Here is a 25422-nt window from a genome sequence, read left to right on the forward strand (position 1 = left end):
GCACGATTGTCATGAGTTAACTCGTATTAATTAATCGCTTAAATTTTATCTGTTCTAAATGCACCTTAAATTAATACTTTTCACGTTTTTAATACCCAAATATTGCTGCTTTCTGTTAATGCATGTTTATTATTAGTGAAACCGATCTCAACATGGAGCATGAAGACAAAATATACTTGTAAATGTTTTGAAGTAATGACAGTGTTTTAAATGACGTTAATCATCAGGACACCAAACTGAACTTTTGCTATGTTTCCACACGGACGGTTTTAATCGCCGGATGTGTGCGTCATGGAGGATTTTGGTGCTGATTTGAGATTTGCCGAGTCAGTAAAACAAATGTTTAGTGATAAAAAAAGTATTTTTTTGGTGGAGTTTATTTAGTTTTTAATATCCGAGTAAAGAAAGGATGTCGTGAATAAATGTGCGTTATGTTGAAGGTTTAAATTTTTATATTCATTTATTTATATTTTTTGTAAAAATGGTCACAGAAATGCGCGCTACATTAATCACGTGTAAATAATTAATATATATATATATATATATATATATATATATATATATATATATATATATATATATATATATATATATATATTGTTCAAGTCGAACATGCAGTTGAGTTTATTAAATACAATTTCAAGGAGTAGAATCTGCATTCATTTTTTCTTCATCTTCCCCTGCATTCACACACTTATACCAGCGTTTACAAACATCTAGAAATATTCGGCATAAAATGATTTGCCAGTACTCCTGAACCATCTTAAGACAACCTGCTTCACTCCGTAATCAGTGCTGAAGTGCTGACCCATAAAGATCTTGTAGATTATGCAGGATCATGCCTTTAACACGCTAAATGTCCACCACATAGGAAAGACTGCTATGGGCTGAGAACCATCACGACCGGGATCCTCACTGACGTATGTACGGCCATCTTTTACACGTTTACGCCAGAGTTGAGCGTCTCATCACCGTACTGTGCTTGTAGTCTCCTGTAGCAGATCTTGACATGCAACATGTGCACTGCCTATCAGGAATGGGACACACTAGCTAACTACTTCACTTGCATCCATTTTTAAAGATATTAAATTAAAAGTCTCGGTTTCACTCGAACGCCCCCTCGTATACACGTACTACAACTTTTGCTCTAAAGTAAAAATATTTTCCAAAATATGTGTTAGTTACTAAACAGAAGAGAAATCCAATCCAAATCAATATTTCTTCGAGTATTTCTTCTAGGTACACGTTGACTTTTTTGGGTACGTTATTCCAGACATCTTAAAGAACTAACCACAGATCTTTTGTGGATGTAGGCCACCTCAAATCCTCCTCTCTCCTTATATAATCCCAGACAGTCTCATCGACTTTGAGATCAGGACTCTGTGGAGGCCAAAACTATTACATCCAGGGCTCCTTGTTCTTCTCTAAAGTCAAGGTAGTTTTAATCACATTGGCTGTATGTTTGGAATCATTGTCCTGCTACACAAAACATTTGGGGCCATTCAGACGCCTCCCTGACGGTACTGCATGATCTAGTGTCTGTCTGTATTTCTCAGCATTGAGGACACCATTAACTTGCAGGAAACCACCACGGTGGTTCACTGTTTACCTCCAGATATTTGTTATTTTACCACTTTATATGCTTCGTCGAACAATATTTGCTACAGACAAATATTTTAGATTCTGACCCATCATACTGAGCAACTGTCCTCAACATCACCTGTTTCTTTATGCTTCTGCAATATAGCTTGAAGAGCGCATCTTGAAATCCCAGTGTGCTTTGAAATCTTTGCCTGCGAGAGCCCTTTGCTGATGCAACACCTTGTGTCTTGTTGCTGTGCTCAGTCTTGCCATGATGTATGACATGAAAATATCTTCCACAACCTCACCTTAGCAGCAGAGCTTGGTTTTTCCACACCCAGTTTTTTAGCCTTATGTGGTTCTTCTTTAAACTGTTACCACAAACTCGGAGGCACACAGTTGTTTAGGCCGTCTTTGGATGTGGTGGCATTACAATTTTGAACTTGAAGACCAAAAACTGAAATGTGTACAGATGTGTGTGCGTGTGTTAGTGTGTGTAAGTATGTTTTCCGAGGAGTGTGTTTACTGCTGTACAGCCTCAGTTGTGCAGCCTGTTGCTGCTTTTAACAAACCTCTTGAGGATTAAACTCTTAAGTCCCATATCGGAAAGAACACACACAGCACAACCAGGTCATGACCAGGGCTTATGGTTCACTGTTATTATCAGCTCCAGAATTATTGGCACCCTTTCTGAATATTAAGAGATACGTGTGGATTTTCAGGCATACATTTTTTTTTTTTTTACATAATTTCTATAAAGCAAAAAAACAGCAATATCATACTGTAAAACACACTGCATGCTGGGAGTGCTACTCTCAAGTTCTAGATGATTCTAGGTCCTGGATAATACATACTTCTCTATAAAGATTGGAAAAGAGTTTTTTGCTTGTACTTCGGCCAAAGCTGATTTGTCCAATGAGATTTTAATGAATAAAAATAACCGAAATAATTATACTATTTGCCCCAAATGTATTGGACACCTAACTTTTCCAGCCATATGTACTTTTTCCTCATTCTTTAGCCACACATTTGTATAGGAGGTCTTTGGATGCAGTAGCATTACATATTTTGAAATGGAGAACCAAACCCTGTAGGGAGGTCTTTGGATGCAGGAGGTCTTTGGATGCACAAAGCGAGCTCAATAAAGATATGCTTTACATCCAATTTCTGCAACTTCTTTGGAATGGATGTGAGTGCTGACTGCACCCATGGCCTCCTCACATCACCTACATCAGTACCCAAATTGACTAGTACCCTTGAGGCTGAATAAACAAAATCTAGTGGAACATCGTCCCAGAAGAGTGGAGGTTAAATGTGAAATGGTAGACAACGTTTATAGTCAGGTGTCCACAAACTTTTGTTTATATAGCTTATTTTTATATTGTTCATGTGGATCGTATTCAGTAGCAGCAAGTAGTTTACAAATGATAAGAACTTTATCCAGACAGGGGATCAGGATGGATTAAGAAGGTCTGGAGAGCAGAAGGGTGACAAGATCACTGTTTTGAATATTTCAATCATTTTGCCCCCAAAAAAGTTTTTTTTGAAGAGATTTATCAATTTGAGAAAATCTCAAATTCAAATTCAAATCAAATACAAATCAGATTTAAATTTGATTTGAATTTGATTTAAATTTGATTTGAATTTGATTTGAATTTGATTTAAATTTGATTTAAATTTGAATTTGAGATTTTAATATGCTCTTGAACGATGCCAATAACAGAATATATCAACTCTGAAAAAGAAAAGCTATATGAAAATGAGTAGGTTCTTAAGGTAATGATCAGTCATTAGATGTCTTTCTTATGATGTTCTGAAGATAACTGCACACTGCCAAATGTTAATCACAGTGAAAGGTAACCACACAGTTCATTGAGGATCTAACCTGGTCTTAACCTGTCCTGATAAACACATAGAAACTGGTGCAGGAACCAAAACATTCACAGATCCTCCTGAGATCTGAACTTATGCTCCAACAGTGTGACGAGTAGAAGTGATATTAATGTTATTTATGCATATATTTATGCAATGAAAATGAACCTGAAATCATCTTAAAAATCATGAGGACCTATGGGAATACATGAACATGCACATGGAAATATCCTACATTGATTACCACATGATTTTCATCATCACTGAGTTTTAATTAACAGCAGCCAAACATGTCCATATGACAACCACAATCAAGTCATTGTCTTAAAGCAGCTTTACAGAAATCAACAGTCAAAGTGAATGATGTGCAATAATTCCTGATGAGCAGCCATGGCGACTGTGGCAAGAAATAACTCCCTTAGATGTTATGAGGAAGAAACCATGAGAGGAACCAGACTCAAAAGGGGAACCAATCCTCATTTGGGTGACATCAAGAGTTTGATCATAAATCTTTCAACAATACAGAACACTGGAGAGTGAGAACTAACATGAGCACTGGAGTGTAAGATTATAAGTAATGTTCTTTCTACAGTCTCATACAGTCTTTATGGTTATAAAACCAGGAGCTACTGAGCAACTCATAAAATAGCTCAACATTTGTGATCATCACAGATCCAACACCAGCTTCTCCATGCCAGAGCCTTTAAACACTCCAGGAGGTCCAGTGTCCAAACTCCACATGAAGTGGGATCCAATTGTCACAATGTCACTCATCGCTAATACTAGCCGAGGGTGCGTTCACACACTTTGTTGTCTCTAAATCAGAAAGAAATGGAGACTTCTGTGTTGTTTTCGCACAATAAGAGAAAACTCAAGCAGCACTAATTTGTCGTCATAATTTATGTTTCTTCATTAGATACAAATATGGCAATAAACAAAGATATTGGGAAGTGGACATAGAATTACAAAAATCACCTGGAGAACAATTCAATACAGCTTTACAGAGATGAAAAGTTATAAAACATGGATTTATGTTAGTGCTAATAAAGTTTATCCCTAATGAGTGAACCAGTGGTTATAGTGACAAGAAAAAAACCCGAGATATCATGAGGAAGAAACTTGAGAAAAACCAGACTCATCTGGGTAGCACCGAGTGTCCATTCATCACAGTTCTATCCTAGTTCAGGTGTACTGTTCAGTGATGGATGTTTAAATGAAGAACTGTTTATCCAAATTGCTGTCCTGAGCCATTGTACTAGACTATGTATATTAATTTCAGTCCAAATTCATCCTCAAAGTTTATATGGATCTAGGGTTATGGATCCTCGTGTCTCCACTTGTAAAAGAGAACTCCATCCAAAGAGAGAACGAGTGTAGAGTGGTGACAAAGAGAGAGAAATAAGGATTAATAAGTGTCCTTATTGTTATACGAAGATTAAAGACACTGTACAGTGTGATCAGGATGTGAGTAGGTACTCCAGCATAACTCGCTTTGGGAGCATAACAAGTAGGGAGAGCCAGAAGGCAACATGAGGGATCTCTGGGATAAGAGACAAACCCACCACACCTCAACAAACCTGAGTGAACATGTGAGAGTGAAGGGGACGACAGCATCCAAACATCTCAGTTCACCAAAACACTCTGTATCCATGATCCCTCCAGATCTGCTACTTCACCTCAGAGAAACCTACTAACTAAAGGCATGACTAACTAAATGTGTTTTCTAGACTGGAAAAATGACCCAAACACCAATTGGAAGGCAGTTCTATAACTGTAACGCTTTGTAAAAGAAAGCTCCGCCCCCTGATGTAGTCTTCATTTATTGAGGTACCAACAAATAGCCTGCACCTTCTGATAGAGGTAGGCATGGGGGATTATAACGGAACGGAAGATTACTCAGATACAAGCCTGGAACTAATGACGTGATCTTTGTCGGCCCAAATCTCCAACACATGATGCATTTCTGGACCAGTTAAGCTCTCTGCAGCTGAAACACCCAGAAATACACTTGTATATTTGATTCACTTCCTGCTGGTGTGTCAACTCAAAACTCTTTGTCCACTAGGGTCCACTCTGAATTGGTCTGAGGTCCACCTAAAAAAAAATGCTATAGTGTGATTGCAATGTTCTCAACTGCAAAAAGAATAGTACAGAGAGAAGAACCCAGCAAGAACCCACACTGAACACAGTGTATGTGAAAGCGCTTAAGATTGCAAGATTCTGCAAGGCATTCTGTACCACAGGGCAAAATTAGTGCGAGTCAGGATGCACGTGCTGCACGTGCTAGTGTGTGTGTGTGTGTGTGTGTGAGTTAATCAGCACTTTTCCAGCTGCTCTACAATCCTATTTTCTGCCTTCTTGTTGCCATGGGAATAAGACCTACAATAGAGATGGATTGCTATGGCAACAGTTTCAGTATTTTCGAGGTGAATACAGGACAGAATGCAGAGGAATCTGTAAAGCTCCAAAACACTGAGATGTTCCTGATTCTTTCAATCTGCATTGCTCTTTCTCTCTTGCACAATCTCTCACCATTTATTTCTCTCTCTTTCTTTCTCTCTTTCCGTCTGCATTTCTCTCTTGCTTTCTTTCAATCTCTCTCGCTCTCTTTCTCTCTCTCTATCCCTTTCTTACTCTGTCTCCATGTGTTTTTCTGTACCTCTAACTTAGTCTCTCTCTCTCTCTCTCTCTCTCTCTCTCTCTCTCTCTCTCACTAATTATCTCACTAATCCTCTCTCTGCATAGCTCTTCTATGCTTTCTCTCTGTCTCTCTTGCTTTGTTTTCTCTCTGCAAGCTTTCTCTCTCTTTCTCTCTCACTCCCTCTCCTATTCTTTCTCTGTATTTGTCTCTGCCTCTGTTGTTTTATACCTCTCCTCAGTCTCTCTCTCTCTCTCTCTCTCTCTCTCTCTCTCGCTCTCTCTCTCTGCATTGCTTTCTCTCTTTATCTTTGTCTCTTTGTGTCTTTCTCTATACCTCTCAGTCACTCAGTCACTCAGTCTCTCTCTCTCTCTCTCTCTCTCTCTCTCTCTCTCTCTTACAATTAAAACATTTGATTTCTCTTTTTCTCCCTTTCTCTTTGTCTCTGTCCCTGTGTGTGTATCTCCATACCTCTTAATCAGTTTCTCTATCTTTCTCTTTCTACTTTAACCCCCCACACCCCTTTAGATGTTTCTCTTTGTTTGGTGTATTCCTCTCCATCAATAAACATCTTTTTTAGAAAGCTTTTTGTGAATTTTTCAGTCAAACGTCGACCAAATGCATGTCCATGTGAATCCACAGATACTGTCTGAGTACAGTTAGGAATAATTGGGATAATTGTTAAAATATAGCTTTATTTACTAGCATGTCACATCTGACTAATAAGGAAGGTCACATAAAGGTGCTTATAGACAATCAATCGATCAGTCAATCAACCATTATATCCTCTTATTCTGCCTTGGAAAGGGATTGTCAAGGATTGTAATAAAAGTACAGTACAGACCAAAAGTTTGGACACACCTTCTCATTCAAAGAGTTTTCTTTTTTTCATGACTATGAAAATTGTAGATTCACACTGAAGGCATCAAGGGATATTTGACCAAGAAGGAGAGTGATGGGTTGCTGCGCCAGATGACCTGGCCTCCACAGTCACTGGACCTGAACCCAATCGAGATGGTTTAGGGGTGAGCTGGACCGCAGAGTGAAGGCAAAAGGGCCAACAAGTGCCAAGCATCTCTCGGGGAACTCCTTCAAGACTGTTGGAAGACCATTTCAGGTGACTACCTCTTGAAGCTCATCAAGAGAATTCCAAGAGTGTACAAAGCAGTAATCAAAGCAAAAGTTGGCTACTTTGAAGAACCTAGAATATGACATTTTTCAGTTGTTTCACACTTTTTTTGTTATGTATATAATTCCATATATAATTCCACATGTGTTAATTCATAGTTTTGATGCCTTCAGTGTGAATCTACAATTTTCATAGTCATGAAAATAAAGAAAACTCTTTGAATGAGAAGGTGTGTCCAAACTTTTGGTCTGTACTGTAAGTAATCTGTCATTCTTCTTCTTCTATCTGCTGCTCCCCACAGTGAATCGTCCGTCTCCATATCACTCTGTTCTCTGCATCTGCCTCTTTCTAACCAACTACCTGCATGTTTTCACTGACCACATTCATAAACCTCCTTCTTGACCTTCCTCTTTTCCTCAGCATTCTTCTACCCCATGTCTTTCCACTGCACATGATTAAACCATCTCAATCTCGCCTCTCACCTCATCTCCAAAACTTCCTACCAGCCCTGTTCCTCTAATAAACTAATTTCTAATCCTGTCCATCCTCCTCACTTCCAATGAACATCTCAACATCTTCAGCTCTGCAACCTCCAGCTCCACCTCCTGTCTTTTACTGAATACCATACAACATCTCAGGTCTCACCACAGTCCTATAATCTTTCCCTTTCACTCTCACAGATACTCTTCTATCACAAATCACTCCTGCTATCACTCTTCTCCACCCACTCCACCCTGCCTGCACTCTTTTCTTCACTTCTCTAACACACTCTCCATTACTTCACACTTCACACAATGCAGAATGGTTCAACCTGTGGTCCAGAGCCATTGTAGCAACCTTTTGATATGAATTACAATCCAAATCCATTATTCTAAGTATTTTTCCTCTTATACCACAAAACATTTATTTATTATAGTATGATTTTTTTGTCCATTTTCATTGTCACAGGTAGTGAAGCACTTTTCTTTATTTTCTGCTACTTTTCACTGTTATCAGTTATATTATAGTAGTCTGAATTGTCCACATTTACCTTCTATGAGAGACCGAAAAAAAATGAAACACACCAACTAAGACTTTGATCTTGGCTAAGACCGTGAACGTGCCGTCCTCCTCCTTCTCCACCCCATATAGAGCAAAGTTCACTAAAATGCTGACAGCTCTAAAATACTGTATACACGAAGATCATTTTTAAAAAGACCAGATATCTAAAGATATATAAACTCATAGACATACTATGATTATAACCCACTTAGCAAGTTTTGGGTAAAGAATGTTAATAAAAATGATCGTCAGCTCAGGTAATAAAGCGACTATTCATCAGATCAGATCAATAATTGATTTGGTAGTCGGCTGCTCGTACTCAAAGGCCAGCCGTGTTATATAACGCTGATAAACATCACCGATTATGGCTGCATGCGAACATGCTGAGGGCTGCACAGAGCAATATCAGCATGCATGGATGGTAGAAATGAAAAAGATTGAAATGCATGTGGTGGAATTCGTTGGGCACGATGTAGTGAATGTAGTAAATTCAGCATGAAGAGATTCCAGGAGGCTTCCACGTGTGAGAGAAGTTCAATTCTTCGAGCACTGAGACAAACAGTTAGCTCAGTTATGCTTAAGTGAGGCTACAAGCAAACTACAGCAATGTTACAGTTTTTCTCAGTTGCTATGGAGAATTTCTCGAATCATCTTTAATATTTGCAGAGCAGTAAAGTGCATTTCTCAAAACAATGTGTGCAAACAAAAGAACACATTGGATTTCATGCAAAAGCGTGAACTTTTCTCAAAATCCTCAGTTCATCTCTCAAATGTGAGTATTTTTGTCAATGATCATCTAATTCCCATCAGAATGAAAAGTCCATTCTTCATTGTTCACAAACAAAATCATCACAATATTTAGTCGTGTTTTCAGTGTGACGCTGCACAGTTTCAGGACTTCCTGATATAAACTATGGTTTGGATCACAGTGACTGAAAATGCACATAATTTGACTTCCTTCTGTTTGATATCGATGAATTTCAGCAGCAGAAATTCATTTATTGGTTGTATATGTGATTTATGTTGATTGTAAGAAACCAGACAGGATTCACACTTTTACTGTACTGTATTAGTGTTCATTCGTTTCTTCGTTGTTCATCCATTTTCAGAATTTATAATTCTGTGTTTTGCTCTGTTGCCAATTGAAGGTTCACGAGATTCACCTTTGACACTGTTTTAGAGAACTGGTTGATTATTGGTTGATCTGATGCCGTTCAGATATTAGATGATGGATTCTGACAACTGGTTTTAGCCATTTTGGATTGAATGACGTATACAATGAACTGATCCTGCGATGTTTTGGGGGTTAAAACTATTCAGGTGAAACCAGTATAATATATTTTGATCAACACTACATATAGCACAAGCGACTAAATGATGTGGAGGTTGAACAAGTAGTTTTGAGAACTTAATATCTGATCTGAGAAATACTCCAAAGCCACTGAGAAAAACTGTAAGAGTTCTGATTAAGAATTGTGCAGTTACATTGTGTTAAACAGAGAGTGTATTACAGTTAGTTGATTATTCTGATAAATAAAATAGACCAGAGTGCCATAGGAGCATCAGGGATAAATATGTGATTAATGGGAACCAGCATGACATCACTCCTGACCCCTGGTGTCGTTACTCTGACCCTTGGTGTCATCTGCTGCTACTTGTGGCCTGAGTTTGTGTTTGCTAATTTTCTTAGATAGCCACAGGTCATTGTCCTGAAGATGCCTACCAAGGTTTGTGCAATGATGCATAACAGATCTATAAAGTTGCTTTCGAAATAGGACCAATGTATAAATGAGATAAAAGTCGCTCTGGATAAGAACATCTGACCTGACAAATACTGTAAATGTAAACATACTGTACAAAGTGTAGAAGTAAACATTATAAGTTAGCAAAGAAAAAAAGACAGACAGACGATAGATAGATAGATAGATAGATAGATAGATAGATAGATAGATAGATAGATAGATAGATAGATAGATAGATAGATAGATAGATAGATAGATGGGTTTCAGGTAGATTGATTGGTAGACGGACAGACAGAGAGACAAATAGACAGACAGATAAACAGACAGATAGAGAGACAGTCAGACAGACAGACAAACAGGCAGATAGATAGATAGATAGATAGATAGATAGATAGATAGATAGATAGATAGATAGATAGATAGATAGATAGATAGATAGATAGATAGATAGATAGATAGACAGACAAATAGACAGACAGATAAACAGACAGATAGAGAGACAGTCAGACAGACAGACAGACAGACAGACAGACAGACATAGATAGATAGATAGATAGATAGATAGATAGATAGATAGATAGATAGATAGATAGATAGATAGATAGATAGATAGATAGATAGGAGCTCAGTGGTTAGAGCATTGGACTTTGGATTGGAAGGTCACAATTTCAAATCCCACCACCACCAAGCTGCCGCTGCTGGGCCCCTGAGCAAGGCCCTTAAACTCCCCCTGCTCAGTTGTAAGTGGCTCTGGATAAGGTGTCTGCCAAATGCCATAAATGTAAATGTGGATAGATAGAGTATATATAAAAGCAACCTTTTATCTGGTTAAATCTGGAGTAATCCTTGGTTGTTTACAAAGTGTGGATCAGGTTTGCAAAGGATGGCATCTGTGTGTGTGTGTGTGTGTGTGTGTGTGTGTGTGTGTGTGTGTGTGTGTGTGTGTGTGAGGCCAGTGAGTCAGGCATAATGCCAGTGACATCAGTCTTTCCAGCCTTAGTCATCTGACACATTCCAGGTGGGAGAAACAGACACATGTGAACCAACTTTTAGTGCAGTTTGAGCGTGAGGTCATGAGGAGTGGATGTTGGTTTCACTCCTGGAACAGTTTTGACGCTTGTTTAAAGGCCATAAGTGTGACACAATGAGAAGGAATTCCCCACTATTAATGTCTGTGAATAATTCACACCTCTGACATGATGGAACTCGTTAATGATTAGATGACATTGACTGAAATGCAAAGGCGTGACCAGGCGTCAAACTGCTAAGAGAAAGGTGTCAGGGCTGCACTGTATGGAGAAAGGTGACGTCACAGGCCTGAAAAAAAGTCGCAAGAAGAAACAGTAAAGTCTGAGGAAGGAATATACATGTAATCCAGAGCCTTATTGAGTTTCATCTCAGGGTCTCAGGGAGTGAGAAATATCATGAGCACCAGAGAGAGTGATTATGAGTGATGTCCTTTCTACAGTCTTCTAGAGTCAGTTGGAGTTCCTGAACTCCCGAGCAACTCATAAATTAGCTCAACATCTGAGATCATTATAGATTCGACCCCCATGCCAGAGTTTAAACATTCAATGATGGAGGAATACTCTAGCATACGTTATGTAGAAGGTTATTTTGTGTTTTGATTAATGGGTTATTTATCTTCAAAGTCTAATGTTTATAATCTTCTTGAAGTGGGACACAACTGGAGCTAGTTCATCTCTAGTTGGCTCGGGATCCTCACGGGGTCAGCATGTTATTTTTGAAGGCATGAAATCTTCATGAGGTGGCACACAACTAGGGATGGGTAGAGGAAGAGAAGCAGTGGAGAAGGATTAGCATAGCTGCTATTCATAATATTAACAAGCACAAGATGATAAAATACATTTGAACAGATGTTCTGTATTGGAGCTTGAGGTTATGATATGTGTTATTCTCTCAGACTTTCTGTATAGTTACTTGTATAATGTATATATTCGATCGAATCTGGAAATTGGTAGATCATTGCGGGGTTCCCCGGGGGGGGTTCCCTGGTGGTCTAGTGGTTAGGCTTCGGTGCTCTCAGGGAACCGAACCCAGCCACAATTTTCCTTCTGTTGCTGCACATTTCATGTGCAATTCACCAAGAAACTACAAAACAGATCTAAAGTCCATTAACAAAAACACTTCTTGGCCTCGTCCAAACTGAGACATTTATTAAAAATTTTTTTTTACCCTTCCGTCCACACTGAGACGGCGTTTTCACCCAACAAAAAACGTAGGTATTTTTTAAACGCTCTACAGCGTGGGTAAATTTGAAACGACGTTTTTCGAGTCGCAGCGTGTGAACTGTAAAAACGGAGGCTTTCAAAAAAACGATGACATATTTGTAGTCTTGGCCGTGACGTTTCACAGAGCCGGAAATTCAATAAACGGCAGGTGGAAACGATACGGGTTGAAGAGTCTCACGTTTTGCGTAACGTGAGCGTTTTCAGACGTTTCGGTGTGGTTGAGCAACGTTTGGGGAGCGATTGATAATGAAAGTGTGGACAGGGAACGGGTTTTCAATCAAATGTATTGTATTAAAATTACAAATACAGCATTTTACATTTTAGGAAACTAAATAGGGCAATAGTTTGGAAACAAAAATATTTTTTTTTTTGTTTGTTTTTTCCCCATACTAATCCAGACCTGGAAATCAGTCAAATCAAACTCCATACTTTTCCAAAATGCGTAGGAACCCTGTGAATGCTGAAGACATCATATTTTTGATCTAAAGGTCAAGTTCAACAAGCTGCCATTGCTGGATGCTTGAACAAATCTCTTTATCCTTAATTGCTGAGTTGTGCAAGATAATTGTAAGTCACACTGGATAAGGTGTGTGTCTGCCAAAAACCATAAAAGTAAATGCCCAGTGCAGTGATCCTGAGTACTAAGAATCATTAGAAATAACTGAATATTATCCACTACGTCTCATTACATAATTTAACCCTAATGCTCCTATGGTACTCTGGTCTTACTAATAATTATATATTCCTGTATATGTAACAGCCACAAATTTACTGTGGTGTCTTATGATAACTCTGGTTTGGGTTTGACTCTTTACTCTGATATTATCGTGGTTTTACTGTGGTACCTATGGCAAGTATAATGATAGCAATAGTCATGACTATGACAGATATATACCGTAATAATGATCATAGTATAACCACCTTCATCCACAGCAACTTTCAGTTACCTCATTCATACGACTGGGCGTTTGAGGGTCTTGTTTAAGGGCCCAGCAGTGGCAGCTTGATGGTGCTTGGATTTAAACTCGCAACCTTCCAACCCGAAGTCCAACGTCTTAATTGCGTCTGTTTCCACTTCGATACAAATGTGCCTGAAGCGAGTTCACCAAACATAAACCTTGGAAGGCAGCAACATACAAAGCTTCCTGACACTGAGTTCACATTTCTGGTCTCCATCATACACATGCACTGAGTAGGAGTCACTGTAACTATTAGTGTGACCATGTCTTTTTTTAAAAACATGCTCTTAGATCAGGTAGGGTTTATAGTTTTGGTTTATTGAGCTAACAGCATTCTAGGTGAATTCTGGCTTTGTTCAGAGGTCAGAGTGGTCAACATTTCAGATGAAGAGCATTAATGCATGTTGGTAAGAGAAAAATAGGGTGGAGAAGGTTATGAAGAAGATGATAGCTTTGAACCATATGCCAAATGAATCTGTCTAAACTAGAAGAGCCTGTGTAGACAATAATAATATCATCAACTCATCACAGTTATTGTCTTGTAATTTGACTACAAGGGTGAGGTTGCCCTCTAGTGGCCTGGCAGGGAATGTTTCTTGTCCCACGAATACAGCTCTTGGTTTTTTTGCAAATCTGATGTAAACTTGTCAGAGAAGCAAAAATACGGAGGTCCTAAGAGGCCATGTATATATATATATATATATATATATATATATATATATATATATATATATATATATATATATATATATATATATATACATTTCTTTTTTTTTTTTGACAACATAGATGTGATTATTGGCAACTTACACAAAATAAAATTGTCTGACACTTAAGAAGGAGGCTGTCAGTATACACCAGACACAAGATTTTCAGGATTTTCAAAATTGAGATTAACGTAAACCCCACCTACAAATTTACACAAACTTTTGCCCATATAGTGTAAACATTTTCTTACCAACATTGTCTGATTTTGCTCGTGCAATGATAAGAAGGGGGTTTGGATTCTTTTGGGGCTTTGGATATTTAGAATTTTATATAAACCTTCTAACTTCTAAACCATAAGACTTCACACACTTGTCCATGTTAATGTGTGTACTTGATGAGTGAGATGTTTTGGTTCCCAGAGGTGAGCAGACGTCCTGGTGTTCATCACCTACACACTGATCTCCTCATCCAGGTATGCTAATACACACTCTGAATTTCACTCACCAAAAATCTATATCTTATCTTTACTTACACACACACACACACACACACACACACACACACACACACACACACACACGCACAAATATTTAAACAACACTGTTATTATAGCATGGAAAATATTCAGTGCTCTAAACACACAGGGATTTTTTTATACTGTTTATACAGTATCTCATCGTCTCGCTTTGGTCTCAGAGGTCGTCAACTTCAGCGTATTTAAGAGACGAGAGTGAATCAGACCGACTCATAACACCATTCTGACTCTCGGTAAGTGTGTGTAAATTATATTTCAGATGTTCAGTGCTACAGTTTGTGCAGTTGCTGTTTTAGATTCTTGTACAATCAGTTATTCTGACACTAAATAAGAGAAGAGTCTGGATGCTTGTCTTCATTGTATCCTGAGAGTTAGAGGGATCAGTGGTGCAGTGGTAGAGGATGGAGGGATCAGTGGTGCAGCGGTAAAGGATGTAGGGATCAGTGGAGCAGTGGTAGAGGATAGAGGGATCAGTGGTGCAGTGGTAGAGGATGAAGGGATAAGTGGTTGAGTGGTAGAGGATGGAGGGATCAGTGGTCGTGGATGAAGGGATACATTGTTAAGTGGTAGAGGATGAAGGGATCAGTGGTTGAGTGGTAGAGGATGGAGGGATCAGTGGCTTATGATGGAGGTTGAGTGGTAGAGGATGGTGGGATCAGTGGTCGAGGATGGAGGGATACGTGGTTGAGTGGTCGAGGATGGAGGGATCAGTGGTCGAGGATGGAGGGATCAGTGGTTTAGGATGGAGGGATCAGTGCTTGAGGATGGAGGGATCAGTGGTCGAGGATGGAGGGATCAGTGCTTGAGGATGGAGGGATCAGTGGAGCAGTTAAAGAGGATGGAGGGATAAGTGGTTGAGTGATAGAGGATGGAGGGATCAGTGGTTGAGTGGTAGAGGATGGAGGGATCAGTTGTTTAGGATGGAGGGATAAGTGGTTGAGTGGTAAAGGATGGAGGGATCAGTGGTTTAGGATGGAGGGATAAGTGGTTGAGTGGTAGAGGATGGGGGATAAGTGGTTGAGTGGTAGAGGATGGAGGGATCAGTGGTTTAGGATGAAGGATAAGTGGTTGAGTGGTAGAGGATGGAGGGATCAGTGGTTTAGGATGGAGGGATAAGTGGTTGAGTGGTAGAGGATGGAGGGATCAGTGGTTTAGGATGGAGGGATAAGTGGTTGAGTGGTAGAGGATGGAGGGATCAGTGGTTTAGGATGGAGGGATAAGTGGTTGAGTGGTAGAGGATGGAGGAATCAGTGGTTTAGGATGGAGGGATAAGTGGTTGAGTGGTAGTGGATGGAGGGATCAGTGGTTTAGGATGGAGGGATAAGTGGTTGAGTGGTAGAGGATGGAGGGATCAGTGGTTTAGGATGGAGGGATAAGTGGTTGAGTGGTAGAGGATGGAGGAATCAGTGGTTTAGGATGGAGGGATAAGTGGTTGAGTGGTAGTGGATGGAGGGATCAGTGGTTTAGGATGGAGGGATAAGTGGTTGAGTGGTAGTGGATGGAGGGATCAGTGGTTTAGGATGGAGGGATAAGTGGTTGAGTGGTAGAGGATGGAGGAATCAGTGGTTTAGGATAGCGGGATAAGTGGTTGAGTGGTAGAGGATGGAGGGATCAGTGGTTTAGGATGGAGGGATAAGTGGTTGAGTGGTAGAGGATGGAGGGATCAGTGGTTTAGGATGGAGGGATAAGTGGTTGAGTGGTAGAGGATGGAGGAATCAGTGGTTTAGGATGGAGGATAAGTGGTTGAGTGGTAGTGGATGGAGGGATCAGTGGTTTAGGATGGAGGGATAAGTGGTTGAGTGGTAGTGGATGGAGGGATCAGTGGTTTAGGATGGAGGGATAAGTGGTTGAGTGGTAGAGGATGGAGGGATCAGTGGTTTAGGATAGAGGATAAGTGGTTGAGTGGTAGAGGATGGAGGATCAGTGGTTTAGGATAGAGGGATAAGTGGTTGAGTGGTAGAGGATGGAGGGATCAGTGGTTTAGGATGGAGGGATAAGTGGTTGAGTGGTAGTGGATGGAGGGATCAGTGGTTTAGGATGGAGGGATAAGTGGTTGAGTGGTAGAGTAGAGAAATGCGGTTCTCAAACTTTTTTCTGCCATTCCCCACTTCACTTTAAAAATGTCTAATTTACTGAAATATGAAGTTCTAAATCAATAACATCAAATATCAAAAGTAGAGAAGATGAAAGTGTAGTTGGTGTAGTATTAGAGAAGTGAATTGTATTATGTGCTTGTGGCTTTTTCTAATTCTGAAGTGTGTGTGGTCATTTATTCATTTATCAGGTTCTTCTCTCTGATACTCACCATGCTGTGTCACGGCCGGATCTCTCACGTGCTGCTGCTCCTCTGTGCTTTTTCTTTGTGGGCTGAAACTGTGATGTGTGGCTCCAGCTTCCTCAGTCCAAGCCAGAGACCCCAGGTAAGAGTGTGTGTGTGTGTGTGTGTGTGTGTGTGTGTGTGTGTGTGTGTGTGTGTATGTGTAAATGTACCCACAATAGAAACATATCAGATTTTTTCAACTTGTGGATTTGGGAGATTGAATGCAAGTATCTGTGTGTGTGAAAGCACCTGAAGACTCATTGCCCAGTTTATATCAGCAGATATATTTATAGATGTGTGTGTGTGTGTGTGTGTGTGTGTGTGTGTGTGTGTGTGTGTGTGTGTGTGTGTGTTTCAGAATCGCTGAGACCGAAAGCCTCGAGTGGGACGGAGGACTGCAGTTGAACTAGAGCCTCCTCTTCCCACTGAAGAAAAGATCATGGTATGGAATGTTTAGGCAAGAAATAGGAGGCAAAGAACTAAAAAAAATGTCATTAGGTGATGTTTCCTTTAGTGGGGCAAGAAACACACACACACACACACACACACACACACACACACACACACACACACACGACTGAAATAAAACTAGTTTGAGAATGTGTTGAATTAGGGACCGTCTTCATAATGACACATTTGAATAAGATAAAGAAATCAGTGCCATGTAAACCATATGGGAGTGATGATGATGATGAAGATGAAGATGATGATGATAAACCACCTTGAGAGGGTGATACTAAGTGGAAATAATGATTTTTAAAAGTTTGCATCCCCCATGTTTTGTTAATGGATAAAGGATTAATCATATCTCTTAATAGTAAACATGTACATGTGATTATAGATGCAAATTCGAGGCGAATATTTATATTTCTAAAGTTCACAGGGCAGATGGGTGATGCTGGAGATGCACATCTGGACTCCTGAAAACACGTCCCTTAAATGTGAGGTCTAACGTGAGGAAAGATGTGTGAATTTTTACACCATTCATTCGTTCATCCTTATTAACTACCTGATCAGGCTTATGTTGATGTGTTAAAGCTGCTGTTTATATTTTAGGGGAGAAAAATAACTTGGTTAGGAAAATCACACGTACAATTAGATATAATCATCATCACGTCCCACACGTCTCGATCTGAGAGCAGAATTCTCAGGCAGTGATGTGTGAGCTGATCGTTTCTCTCTTTGCTCTTTGTCTCGTCACACTTCTCGAGAATCGCTCTGCCGTCTCTGCAGGCCAGCGCACCGTTCCAGCTGGCCGTGTCTCTCAGTGAGACCGAGTACGAGGAGTACGGTCCTGTGCTGCACAAGATGTTATTGGATGTCCTGGGTGATCCACCAGCTTGGGGTGAGTTCTGATCGCTCACACGCTCTTCAGAAGTGATTCTGACACCCTGAAGTCACACCTGCTTGTGTTTTCTGTTTGCTTCACTGTTTGTTTGTATCTGTTTGTTTTAGACGAAGTAAACTAACAGCACCTGGAAGGATCCTGCTTCGCAACATTCGTGTTCAGAATGATTGTGAAAAAAACGAAAAATAAAATGACGATGACAATCTTAAGAGTGTTCAGTGTTTCTTTGTGTTTGTGAATCTTGTTGAAGATGTTAAGTAGCTGGGGTCAGTAATGATACAGCCTCCATAGAGCACACAAACTTACACGTCGTTTGGCGATACGGGGGCTTCAACCCTTGTCCTTCTGAGCAGTAACCCAGAGACAAAGGTGTAGTGCAAGTGGAGGCTCAGTGGTTAAGATGTTAAACTTCTGATCAGTAGGTCATGAGTTCATATCCCAGCGCTAACAGAGCACAAACCAAGCCATGAAGTACAAGGAATTGTCTGTAGACCTCCAAGACAGGATTGTATCGAGGCACAGATCTGGGAAGAGAGACATTTCTGCAGCAATGAAGGTCCCAATGAGCACAGTGTCCACCATCATCTGTAGAGAAGTCTGAAGTTATGAACCATCTTCCCAGAGCGGAGCCGCCCGGCCAAACTGAGCGACCTGGGGAGAAGAACCTTAGTCAGGAAGGTGACCAAGAACCCGATGGTCACTCTAAAAGAGCTCCAATGTTTCTCTGTGGAGAGATGAGAACCTTCCAGAAGAACAAGCATCCCTACAACACTCCATCAATCAGACCTATATGGTAAAGTGGCTAGATAAAAGCCACTCCTCAGTAACAGGCACATGACAGCCCAGCTGGAGTTTACCAAAAAGCACCTGACGGACTCTCAGACCATGAGAAACACAATTTTTGAACTCTTTGGCCTGAATGCAAAGTGTCATGTCTGGAAGAAACCAGGCACCGATTTTTACCTGGCCAATACCATCCCTACAGTGAAGAATGAAAATGGCCGACGCTCCCCATCCAACCTGATTAAAGTCCTGCAAAGAAGAATGGGAGAAACAGCCCAGAAATAAGTGACAAGCTTGTAGCATCAAACTCACAAAGACTTGAGGCGGTAAATGGTGCCAAAGGAGCTTCAACAAAGTATTGAGCAAAATCTGTGAAAACTACAAACTTCTTTCACTCGATCATTATGGGGTTTTGTTTGTAGAATTTTGAGGAAAATAGTGAATTTAATCTATTTTGGAATAAGGGGGTAACAAAATGTGGAAAAAGTGAAGCGCTGTGAAAACATTCCGAATGCACTGTATATAAGAGATTTGGAATCAAAAAAATTGAGACTGTTTAAAGGAAAGTTCTTTATTTGTCTACATTTCCATACCATCATCTTCAAAACAGTCCCCTTGCACAGCAATACAGTGCTCCCGGCGTTCCTGCCACGTCTGCGAAGCCCCTCAAGCGCCTTCTGCGATTCGCGCCGGATCTCCGAAATGGTGTCAAAACGTCGACGTTTGAGCCGGAACTTCATCTTCATGAAGTCCACAGGACCCAGATCTGGTGAGTAAGGTGGGTGCGGAAGTGCCCTCACGTGCGAGAAGCTCGTGACAGGGTACGCACGTGGTCAGATTAGCACCTGGATGTACACGATGCCTTTTGGCACACGGACTTATGACGGTCGGTGCTCCCTGTGACTGTGCGTGCAGCCTTTTGCTGCCACCTGTTGGCGTGTCACAAAACTAATCTCTGTTCTTTTTTTATACCACTTCATATAAATATATATAAAATCTTTATTTATTTTGTTACATTTCTTTCTTTGTACAAGTTGGGGGACAAAATCGCATGTCGCACCTTTAAATTTTAAACTGTATTTTCGCTGCTGCCTGCACTCTGTCTCACAACTTTTACGTCTCTTTTACCTCCTCCTCCACTTTCCAGCTAAAAAAATACTCCCTGAAAAAGATTCCTGCAGTTAAAGAGGTGTAAATCCACCCCGTTATAAAATCAACATCAGCGCAGTCTAAACGGTTTCCCGGTTTTGTGTTACTACAATCAGCCGGGCCGAACGTTTGTGAGGGTGTAGCGATTATAATAATAATAATATGACTGAATATCCGTAATAATAAAGCTGGTGGAGATGTTCAAGTGTTTTGTGCCTCTCTGTTCTGCAGAAGCCTCTGCTCCACTCTCTGGCTGATTCTCCGCAGGTCGGATCCGATGCTCGGCTTCTGGGCGAGATCTTCCTGAAGACTGCGAGCGATTTCTAACCGGGGGAAATCTTCATTACGGACGAGCTTCCGTACCACCTGCAGACAGCGTTCCCTCAGGGAAAACACTAACACACACACACACACACACACACACACACACACACACACAAAATACATTATATACAGCCAGCAGTGGACAAGAATTTTCATTCGAGTGGACTTTTAACTGTAATTTCACTACATTTCAAAGTCAAATATTTGACTTTTTACTCAACTACAATTTTGTGAAATCAGTCGTTCCTTTTTATTAATGAGGATAAAAATGTAACCGGTGAAACACGCAGCGAGTCACCAATCAGGATCGAGCGCTCGCTCTGTTTTACACGTGTTCTGATTGGTGCATCTACTGATCACCAACATACAGTTTAGCATCAGTTCGACATCAAGCAGAACATTTAGAGAGGAATAAATGATGAAGAAACTCCAGACACTTCGATTCTTTATTTCTTTCCTTCTAATCTTCTTTACCTTCATCCTCTTTTCATTCTTTCTAAGAAAAAAGGATGGAAGTGATGAAGGAAAGAATAAAATAAAGGAAATTCCTTCAACCTTTTTTTTTTCTTTCCTTCTTTACGGCCGTCCTTGTTTCTTTCCCTCCTTCCTTCCTTCCTTCTTTCCCTCCTTCCTTCCTTCCTTCCTTCCTTCCATCTTTCCTATCTTTTCAACATCAAGCAGAACATTTAGAGAGGAATCAATGATGTAGAAACTCGAACTCACCATAACACACGTGACCTCATTTACACGATTTATTTGAAGTAGTTGAAAAGAAGGTTTTGTGTTCATGATAATTGTAGTAGAAATCGGTGTTTGAGTCATTAATATCATTCTATTAATAGATCAGTGTGCTGAGAGTCACATTCGAGTCTTTTCACATAAACTGAGGTGATTACCGTATTTTCAGGACTATAAGATGCTACTTTTTTCCCACGCTTTGAACTCCGCGGCTTAAACAACGAAGCGGCTAATTTATGGATTTTTCCTGGGTTTTTCCCGGTTTCACAAACTTCAATCCAAAAAACTGAGCCCCATAACATTAGACCAATGAAATTGCGGAACGGGTTCAGGTGAACCAATGAAACTCTTTATATTAAATCAGATGCGCTCCCACTGAATCGGGCCGCACCACATCATAAATATGGATGATGTTCCTCTGACGTTTGACCTGCCGCTCACTCGGACTGTCTACAGAAAATGTGAATCATTCATCACGCTGAAAACAACCGAGCATGAAAACACACTTCACCTGTGTTCTGAGCTGCACGGCATCGGGAGAAAAGCTTCACCGATGGTGAAAGGAAGGAGGAAGACAGTGAACAGTGACTTTCTTGGTAGCTACTGTTTAGATACAAGCCGTGTAATAGACACTGTCTTTCATTAAAGCCTGTGTAAAGTTCATTAGTTTCAGTGTAGACACCTGTGGCTTATAGACAGGTGCAGATTATTTATTTTTAAAATAAAAATCTTTGTACAATTCGGTGCGGCTTATATATGGGTGCGTTTAATAGTCCGGAAATTACAGTAAATAAAGAATCTTGTGATAAAAATGATAATAGGAACATTATAGTTATAATAAAATCATAGTGCTTTGGATACTTAAGTACAAGGCAAAAACGTTCTTTCACTCAAGTAAACGTTTAAAAAGCAGCACTTCTACTTGAGTGGTATTTTAACGAGTGAATCTCTACCTTTACTCATCTACATGGTTTTTGTACATCAGTTTACAGGCTGCTTCAAATCAAACAGGACTCTAAACCCCGGCACTCAGAACTAGTTACCTGGTAGTGTGATGTTGACTACGGATACTTGACCGTTTTCCAGCGCAGTAGGCAAATACATCTCCTTATTATTCACCAACATCTGGTCGTCTGTCTCGGCGTCACGAAACATCCAGGGGTGTCCTTTTTAGAAAGAATCAGACCGTAAATGTGGCACATTTCTATACCTTTCTTTCATCACAAACATCCTGAACACATTTGCTGTGACAATAATTTATGTGAGACTCCGACACTCAACTGTCGAGAAGTTTTGTAGTCACGTGAGGCTCTTGTCCTCTTTATTTCGTGACGAATAATCAATGTAAACAGTACGGCAAATTCACGTGCATGGTACATTATTAAGAAGAAATTCCTTCTTCTAGCAAGCTGAGGAACACCACAAACCAATAAAAATAAAAAGTATTCTTTTATTTCTTTCCTTCTTTATGTCCTTCCTTTCTTTTCAGCAGCAATCAGAACATTTAGAGAGAATAAATGATAAAAAAAAAAACTCCAGACTCGAACCCGCCACAACACACGTGACCTAATAGATGATGAGGAGAAGAAGGAAGGAAGAAAATGAGGATCAAGAAGAAGATTAATTAGAACCAGAACAATGGGAGAAAACAAAGAGAAAAAGTAGAGGGTAAAAGAACAGGAGGAATGAGTTGATTAAGGAGAACGAGAAGAAGAAAGAGAAGGAGAAATAGAAGAATGATGAGAAGAAGAACAATACAATGAGGGGGATGAAGAAGGAAGAAAAGAAGAAGAAAAAGAATGAGAAGGGGAAGACAGAGAAGAAGCAGAAGAACGAGGAGAAGAAAAAGGAAAAGAGGATTAGTATGAATAAGGAGGAGGAAAAGAAGAAGAAGGAGAGTGGGAGAGAATAAATAGAAATAAATAAGAAAAAGAATGGGAGGAAGAAGAGGATTAGGGAGAACAAGGAGGATGCGGAAAAGAAGAAGGACAGAAGAGGAGGATTAAGGTGAAGAAGAAAGAGGAGGAGAAGAAAAAGAAGAAGGACTGACCGACAAAGGTGTTCATCCTCCTGCCCGTTCGCGGCTGCAGCACTCCGTAAGACTCCGGTTGTCCCCGGAAATTAATCCACAGCAGCTGCACGGTTCGGGTGCTGCGGTTACAGAACAGCACATGAGCCGGGAGATGACTGACCAGAGAGCGGACCAGAGGAAGCTGCTGCTGCTGCTGTCCCTCTCCGGCCTCCGGAGGCTGAGGCATGGCCGATCACCTTCCTTCTCCCCGGTGCGGTCCAAAAAGCTGCTGACGGAGCAAACCTTGTTGATAAACAAGCACAAGGGGAATTGTTTACACTACGCCCAGCGCTTATCTGTCGCCTTTTGATTGCGTCATCAACCGCAGTCGAAGTAGAAAACCCACAGCGCATGATCACTATCTCCCCCTGGTGGGGTATCTGAGATATGAAGAAGTCAAAGAGAGTAATGTCCACTTTTCTGGGAAGGTTTTTCCACAATTTTTTATTTTTTATTTTTATGGATTTGTGGGAATTTGATCATTCATTTAGAGGGCTCCCAGTTCTTCACCCTTTTTGTGAAGAAAATGTACATACTTTTGCTTCTGTAGCAAATGTATATAAGCACCGAGACGTACCATTATTTTTAATTTTTTAATATAAAAACGTCTTCTCTTCATTCGTTATTCCTTATAGAAATGAAACGACTCACCATTCTCTTGATTGCACCAATTCCTGAAAAGCGTCCACAAATCCACATTTTGAAAATCTACCCAAAATTGTAGACCATTAAAAATTTTACCTGAGGACATTTGGAATATTAGTTTCAGGACGTCTTTAATGCACTTCATAGAATAAGTTTTGGTTCCAGTAACGCATACATGAGGTACAATTGCGATTCTATTTAAATCTTGCATTGATTGGAAAATACTTATGTATTAAGCACTGAATGGTCTCGTGCCAGAGTATCTGAGTAAATCTTTGTTACATTACGATCCGCTACACAACTACTTCGATCAAAAGGTACAGGTTATTTGTTGGTACCTCAAATAATGAAGACTACAGCAGGGGGCGGAGCTTGATCCTACAAAAAACCCACAGTTATGGAACCGCCTCTAATTAGGGTTCCGGACTCAGACATAGTCTCATCGTTTAAGTCTAGGCTTAAAATATATTTATTTGCTTACTAAGCCTTTTAGTCAGTAAGTTTTTATGAGGTAAAGGAGCAGATCTGGAGGGATCACTGTTGAGTGTTTTGGTGAACTGGGATATCTGGATGCTGTCGTCCCCTCACTCTCATACATTCACTCAGGTTTGTTGATGGAGGTGTGGGTGGTTTGTCTCTTATACTAGAAATCTTTCATGTATGTGTTACCTTCTGGCTCTCTGTTAGTTCTGCTGCAATAGCAAGTTTTGATAGAGTCCCTTCTTACACTGTGATCTCACTGTACACTGTCTTTAAATATTTATGAAACAATAATAATACTTAATAATCCTTATTTTTCTCTCTGTCGAGTTAAACATGCTCCTGAGGTATTACTGACCAGCGTTCCTGTCCCTTCCTTCTTTTCAGATCTACCCTATTCATCACAACATCCTACCTCTGGATGGTGTTCTTTTCAAATTGGAGACAGCTGAGGATGGATCCACATGAACAGCCTAAAGATCCATGAAATTACTGAGCAACTCAAGAACTATGAGGATAAATTTGGACTGGAATTAATATCAAAAGTCTGCTACAATGGTTCAGGACCACAGGTAGCATGAATGCTGGACAGTACACCTCAACAATGATGGAACTGCAATAAATTGACATCCGGTGCCACCCAGATGAGGAACAGGGTTCCCTTTTGAGTCCGGTTCCTCTCGATGTGTCTTTCTCATGCCATCTCAGGGAGCTTTTCCTTGCCACAGTCGCCACTGGATCACTTGTACTTATAAGGTTTAAAGTTGTAGGCTGAATACAAGCAGAATAAGGATCAGCAACAGGTCCGACTACAACCCAAGGACTTTTGGTTCTGGAGCACTCAGGAAATTGGGATCTCTAGAACACAGGCCATTACCTGGAAATACACCTTTCACACATCTATTTATCTTAATACACCGACCAGGTATATCATTATGGCATTATGCCTGGTGAAGAACACTGATGAGCTCTTCATCATGGCACCTGTTAGTGAGTGGATTTATTTATTAGGCAGCAAGTGAACATTTGGTCCTCAAAGTTGATGTTGAAAGCAGAAAAAGTGGCTAAGCTTAAGGATTTGAGCGATTTTGACAAATTGTGACGTCT

At 40.3% G+C, this 25422-nt stretch overlaps 2 protein-coding genes across 2 annotated transcripts; one reads left to right on the plus strand and one right to left on the minus strand.

Annotated features, from left to right (window-relative positions):
- The first annotated feature begins 766 nt into the window (after nt 1-766).
- Nucleotides 767-18334, plus strand: LOC124396370 (ghrelin-like). The gene is given in 7 exon segments (XM_046865513.1): nt 767-920; nt 14342-14394; nt 14592-14690; nt 16742-16877; nt 17136-17219; nt 18011-18122; nt 18233-18334. Coding segments are annotated over 4 exon segments (324 nt in total). The 5' UTR covers nt 767-920; nt 14342-14394; nt 14592-14690; nt 16742-16763; the 3' UTR covers nt 18247-18334.
- A 1129-nt stretch (nt 18335-19463) lies between these two features.
- vhl (von Hippel-Lindau tumor suppressor) lies at nt 19464-23514 on the minus strand. Its single transcript, XM_046851725.1, has 3 exons — nt 23170-23514; nt 22163-22285; nt 19464-20452 (listed from the first exon to the last, which is right to left on the minus strand). Exons 1-3 carry the CDS (start codon nt 23375-23377, stop codon nt 20259-20261), a joined length of 525 nt encoding a protein of 174 aa, XP_046707681.1. The 5' UTR covers nt 23378-23514; the 3' UTR covers nt 19464-20258.
- Between the last annotated feature and the right edge of the window lie 1908 nt (nt 23515-25422).

Source organism: Silurus meridionalis, chromosome 1 (assembly GCF_014805685.1).
Source record: "Silurus meridionalis isolate SWU-2019-XX chromosome 1, ASM1480568v1, whole genome shotgun sequence".
NCBI classification, from domain to species: domain Eukaryota; kingdom Metazoa; phylum Chordata; class Actinopteri; order Siluriformes; family Siluridae; genus Silurus; species Silurus meridionalis.